This window comes from Terrapene carolina, unplaced genomic scaffold, assembly GCF_002925995.2.
Source record: "Terrapene carolina triunguis isolate 2854851 unplaced genomic scaffold, T_m_triunguis-2.0 Scaffold95, whole genome shotgun sequence".
NCBI lineage: Eukaryota > Metazoa > Chordata > Testudines > Emydidae > Terrapene > Terrapene triunguis.
In genome coordinates, this window is record NW_020664446.1 from 1,201,054 (window position 1) to 1,206,972 (window position 5,919).

The 5,919-nt window shown below is 69.7% G+C and overlaps 1 protein-coding gene across 1 annotated transcript in view; it reads right to left on the minus strand.

The window, feature by feature from the left end:
- Nucleotides 1–2,264: 2,264 nt before the first annotated feature.
- Nucleotides 2,265–5,919, minus strand: part of ZFYVE27 (zinc finger FYVE-type containing 27) — a 23,539-nt gene continuing 19,884 nt past the window's right edge. Inside the window, exons 5-8 of the mRNA XM_026651035.2 lie at nucleotides 5,204–5,383; nucleotides 4,364–4,410; nucleotides 3,168–3,249; nucleotides 2,265–2,506 (exon numbers count right to left, since the gene is read on the minus strand). Of these exons, the coding sequence (XP_026506820.2) occupies nucleotides 2,442–2,506; nucleotides 3,168–3,249; nucleotides 4,364–4,410; nucleotides 5,204–5,383 (374 nt within the window). The 3' untranslated portion in view covers nucleotides 2,265–2,441. The remainder of the gene's footprint in view (nucleotides 2,507–3,167; nucleotides 3,250–4,363; nucleotides 4,411–5,203; nucleotides 5,384–5,919) is intronic.

The following is a 5,919-nucleotide window of genomic DNA, read 5'->3' on the forward strand; positions in this document are numbered from 1 at the left end:
CCCCTGGCCGAACGCACCGTGCTGCTGGCGGCAGAGGGAGAAGCTCTTCTGGGCTGAGAGCTCTGGGCTCGAGGGTCGGTCCCAGGAGGTGGGGAAGCCCAGGGCCATACCTCAGTGTGTGACCGAGGAGCGTTGCCCCCCCCCCCACACACCCAGCTCAGGGTGGGGCTCATGTGTGGAGCCAGGGCTGCAAGGGAGCCGTGGGGGAGAGCCAGAATAATTTGGGGGGAGGCCTGGTGCTGCTGGAGGGGGGGGGCAGAGACCGCAGGATTCAGGCTGGCAGGAGGGGGGGCTCCTCTCCTGCAGAGCTTGCAAAGCCCCCTCCCCATCACAGCACCCCGGGAGCCAGCCCTCGCCCTGGGTGCTAGGGGAAGAGCCGCCCAGCCGGCACCCGGGGCTGGTCGCTTCCAGGCCGACGCACAGCAGGCTCTAGCGCCACTCGAGGAGACGCCGGCCCAGCCCCCCAGCTTCCCTCGACGAGGAACCAGGGGTCCGAGCAATCCCCGGGGGCCGGAAAACACAGACGGGGGTGCAGAGAATGTGGAGTTTTCACCCTTTGTGAGAACCACACACTGCAGCACCCCCCGTGTCCGAACCGGCCGGCCCCAGCCCCGTCGCACGCGGGGCAGGGCGCCCACGGGGACACTCCGCGGGTCAGTGTAACGGCAGAGAAATGCACAATCATGTTTATTGGGGGGAGTTTATCACAGAAAACTCGGCTCCCTGGTTCTACCAGCACCGTCCTCAGCAGCAGCAGCCCCGCTGGACGGGGGGGCCGGCGGCACAGAGCAGGGACGTGCCCAGGGGGTTCTCACTGGTGCCGGCTCAGCCAGGGCAAGGGGAGCACGTCCTTCACCAGCCGGCGCAGGCGAAGCAGAGGAGTCGCGTTCACCCCCCCCCCGGACTCGCCCTGGTACCGCGGTGCTAAAACCAGACGTGGGGCCAGCCGTTAATAAACCCACACTGGGGAGTCAGACCCTGGGTGGACAAAGCGGGGGGAGGGGGGGGCGACTATCCTTACGGACGGGGGGGGGGGGGGGGGGGGAAAAGGGGGGGCGGAAGCGAAGGGGGGCGGTGGCCGGCAGCCCCCCCCCCCCCCCCCGGTCTCCTGGGCCCCAGCCATGGTCCCCCTGCCCCTGAGCGCCTTCCTGCACAGCTCAGGGCAGAGAGGGGGACCCCCCCGGGCATGCCCCCCCCCGGGCGGGGACCGGAGCAGCAGCCACCCCAGCCTAGCCCCCCCCGACAGGTCTCATCTCGCTCCAGCTGCGCCTGGCACACGGGAGTTGGGCACAAAGGGGAAGGGCCCAGGGGCTGCCAGCCTGGGCAGGCGCGTGTTTGCCACAGGACGAAGCAGGCGGAGGTCTCCATGGAGCAGCCCCCACACCTGCTTTAACCCTGGTTAACGTGAGACTGCAAGGGGCTGATGGTTAGAGCCAGGCCCACCCCCCCAAGGCCCTGAGGCCAGGCTGTAGCCTGCTGCCAGCAGCCCAAGGGCTCCAGGACCACACCGTGCAGAAGAGCAGGCCCCGGCTCTCTCCAGCAGTGTACATGCAGCCCAGGGGGACTGCAGGGCCCCCGAGATCCCTGCCAGGGGGACACAGGAGTCCGCTCCAGCGACGCTACACCCCCAGTAACTCCCGCATACAGAGGGGTTAGCGCAGAATGCGGGGTGCGAAGCCTGGCCCTGCCGTGTTTCCAGACCCCAACCAGGGCAGCAGAGGCGCCCAACCCCCCTTGCTGAGAGAGGAGACCCCCAGGGCTGTGGGGGTGAATCCTTTGCCCAGATTCTGTGGGGCAGGGCGGGGGGGGGGGGACTGTAGCCCCAGGTCAGGGGAGTGGAACCAGCACCCCCTACGACGGGCAGAGCCAGCAGCCCAGCGTCTGAGCTGAGAGCCGCCCCATGCCAGGCCCTCTGCTCCCCCAGCAAAGGGTCTAGAGCACCCCACTGCACTCTGCCATGCCCAGCTGAGCCCAGCCTGGCTCCAGGGCCCCTGCCTGCTCCCCTCTGCCTGCAGGCAGGGAGGAGGCCCAGCCCTGGGGGTCGAGGAGGGGTCTGCTCAGAGCCCAGGGGCAGGCTGGGGGGCACTTAGCTAGCACAGGGCAATGTGCATATGGTTACCCATGTGGCTTTGCAAACCAGTGACAGACCTGCCGAGGTTCCTGGGGCACTGCCACACCTCCCAGCCCCAGAGCGGAGAGGAGGGGTGGCCGGCCTCAGGCCCCTGCAGCCCCGCTCCAGGCAGCAAGGGGTTAACATCTCCCCACCAGCCCCCTGCAGCAAAGCTCCAGGGAACAGAGCAGTGGGGCCCCCACAGCCACCCAGTGCCATGGGCCGGGCAGCGCCAGGGCAGGCGGGGGTCTCAGCGACGCAGGATCCTGGTGCTCTCCTGCCCCGAGCGGCCGGGACGGGCAGCCAGAGACGCCCCCGGCGGGGTCTCCGCTCACTTGACGAGAGCCTGGTTACACGACGCGCAGACGAACACTGTCTCCCTCTGGGCATCCGGGGCTGGTAGGAAAGGAGCTGTCAGAGATCCACCCCATTGCCTCCCCCCCCACCCATCATCCCCCCCAGAAACCTGCCCCCCAACCACCACCCCCCCCATCAGTGCCCCTCTGGGACACCCCCCCATCACCCCTCCCCCAGAGACCCACCCCATCACCATCCAACCCCCCCCAGGAACCCTGCCCCCCATCACCATCACCGCTAAAAGTCTGGTCAGTGGCGCAGCAGGGCTAAGGCAGGCTTCCTGCCGGCCCCAGCTCCGCACAGCTCCCGGAAGTGGCCGGCATGTCTGACCCCTAGGCACGGGGGCAGCCCATGCTGCACCTCAACCCCCTGCCCCAGCCGGAGCCCTCACCCCCTCCTGCACCCCAACCCCCTGAGCCAGCCCAGTGAAAGTGAGTGAGGGTGGGGGAGAGCGAGTGATGGAGGGAGGGGGCCTGGAGTGAGGCGGGGCCACATGGAAGGGGCAGGGCAGGGGCGGGGCCAGGTTGCTTGGCTTTGTGCAGTTAGGAAGTTGGTAACCCTGCTGCCACCCCACCGCGGCTGGCGTAGCCGGGAGCCCCCGCACAGCCACTGCCCTGCCCCCCACAGCGCCCCCTGCTGGGCGAGGCCAGGGCTGGCATAGCCAGGAGCGAGACAGGCCACCCCACCTGCACCCACTCACCTGTGGCTCCCATGGAGGACTTGGGGACTTTGTAGGAGCAGCAGCGGGAGCAGAAGCTGTTTCCGCAGTTACTGCAGCTCCGCTGGGGAGAGACGCGCAGGTCAGAGTGTGCGGCAGCAGGGCCCGGCCCCGGGGGGAGGCAGGGGATTGCCGGGCGGGGGCGGGGCAGGGCTTGCTGGAGATTGTCCAATGGGGGGGCTGTGCCCCAAGGACCTGCTGATGGCACCCGGCAGAGGGCAGAAGGGCTACGGAGATCGCCTGGCTCTGGCACCCACCTCGAGTGCCAACGAAGGTGCCGCAGGGCCGAGCTGCCTGCACGCTAACCGCTGGCCCTAGGGCAGAGACGCAGCAGGCGGGGAGACGCTCCCCTCGGCAAGCGCACTATGGTCTGGCGCAGCGCGGGGCAGGCTGCAGGGGAGACCCGGGGGGGGGCATCCCAGCGAGGACTGAGGCGACGTCTGCACTAGAAAGGGGGCAGAGCTGGCGCTGCAGCGTAGACACGCAGTCCAGCATGGAGGTTAACCCACTGCCCCAAGCGGCAGCCAGACGCTGTCTACCCCAGGGCCTAGGTCAGCAGGGAGGTGAATTTCACAGCCCGGGCCAGGCAGCTGGGGCCGGCTAATTCACCAGCGGAGACCTGCCCCAAGACCAGTCCCTTCTCGCTGTCTGGGGTGCAGCTGAACCCCGGGTGTGTGGGGACAAGCAGCCAGAGAGGGGCTCTCAGCCAGGTGGCCGAGGGGAACGGCTCGCTAGCCAAGTGCGGGCTCTGGAGCGCGTGGGATGATTTCGGCGCCAGGGTATGGCTGGGATCTCCCCTCTGACACGAAACGTGGCTTGTTCTCACGCTGCCTCAGCCGAGACCATGCGGGGTCAGGCAAGGGGCAGGCAGGCGGGGAACAGCGGCTGGGCGCTGCAGCAGGACACTCGGGGGGTGGCGGGGGCCTGGCGCTGACTGTCCAGAGAGCAGCGCTGGTGCTGGCAGGTTCAGGGAGCCGACCCAGGCAGGAACAGCCCAGGGTGGCCAGGAGGCACCACGCAGCAGCCAGGGGACACGGACCATGGCACAGGGAAACGTGGGGCCCCAGCCAGCCCCACTACCCCCAGCTGAGCAGCCAGGCCAGGGCTCAGAGCCCCGCTGCTACCGGCCCACAGCAGAGCTGGTAAGACGGGAGCGGGTGGAAGCAGGCAGGACTCACCCTCTTCTTGAGCACGGAGAAGGTGGCTGCGCAGCCGGTGCAGCTCCCTAGAGGAGACGGAGCGAGGGGTCAGGCTGGGCACTGCCTGCAGTAGGCAGCAGACAGGGACATGGGAGCTCAGCCTGGCTCCAGTCCTTGTGCCCCAGGGACCGTGGCGATGCCCCCGCCCAAGGCGCCCCTGCCTGGCACATGAAGCCAGGCAGCCTCAGCACAGAGACCAGCTTCTCTGCTGCCTGCACAGCCCCCCCGGGGGCTGCCTGGCGCTCCTGGGATTGCCCCGGCTCTGTGAGTGGCAGCCGCTCGCGCCCTGAGCTCCCACGGCCACGTGCCCGTCGCTGCCGCCCGGGAGAGCGGGGACCCAGCTCGGAGCCCCAGGTCCAGCTCAGCGGGAGCCCTGGCTCAGGGGATCTCCCGAGGGCTCCAGCCTGGCTGCGGAGGCCAGAGCTCCAGCCAGCAGGGCCGTGCAGAGGGCACCAAGCATCGCCCTGGCAGCCCGGGCTGGGAGCTCCCATTACCCATGGGGGAGCCCCCCACTGCCCACAGCATGGCTCAGGGCCGGACCAGCCCGGCACCCAGACAGCACAACCCAGCCGGTGCCCGTCCCCAGCTCCCCCGGGCAGCGACAGCCCAGCCACCCAGAGCATGGCACCTGACGGACACAGGCAGGGGAGGGGGTGCCCCGCCACACGCTGGCGTTCAGCAGCCCAGCCCCGCCCCCATACCGGCATTCAGCACAGCAGCCCAGCCCCCCCACGCCCCCCCCCCGGGCGTTCGGCAGCCCCCCCCCCCCCCCCCCCCCCCACACACACATTCAGCAGCCCAGGCCCCCCGCCCCCCTACCGAAGTTGTTGCTGGGGTAGCGCTTGCGCAGGCGCTCGGTCAGCCGTGACACCTTGCTGCGGATCACCTCGTTCTTGCTCATGACGCTGCTGTCCGGGAGGCCGATGTCGAACTCGACCGAGCACTGGGAGACGTCGTCGTCCTCCTGCCGGAGAGCCCAGCTCAGCCGGGGGCTGCTCCCTGGGGACCCGGCTGGGCACTGAGCTCCGCCCTGGCCGAGCCACCCGGGGTCCACGGGGCAGGAGCTGGTGGGGGTGCTCGGCCTGGTGCCGCTCCGGGGACAAGGGCCCAGCTCTGCCCAGGGCACCTGCCTCCCCCAGCCCTGGCACCCAGCCGAGCGCCAGCCCCGCCTGGTACTCACCATGGCCAGCGCCTGGGTCTCCTTCTCCCGCAGCGAGGAGAGAAGAGAGGGCAGTAGCGATGGAACAGACAGCAGCAGCCCCCCCCCCCCTGCCCCCCCCCGGAGCCCCAGCTTCTCCCCGAGGCAGAGACAGCAGCACTAGGCTCTGCCTGCCTGGCGCATGGGCAGCACACGCCAGGGCATGGGGAAGGGCTGGGGGCAGGAACCCACCCCCGCACAGCCCCTCTCATTCTAAGGGGGAAGTGGGATTCCCTGTCCAGCTCTCGCTCACCAGCGCCCTCCAGTGGCCGCCGAGGGGGTACACAGCTCGATGCGATACCCACCTCCGGCCAGGTGTGTGGGGAGCCCCCCACCC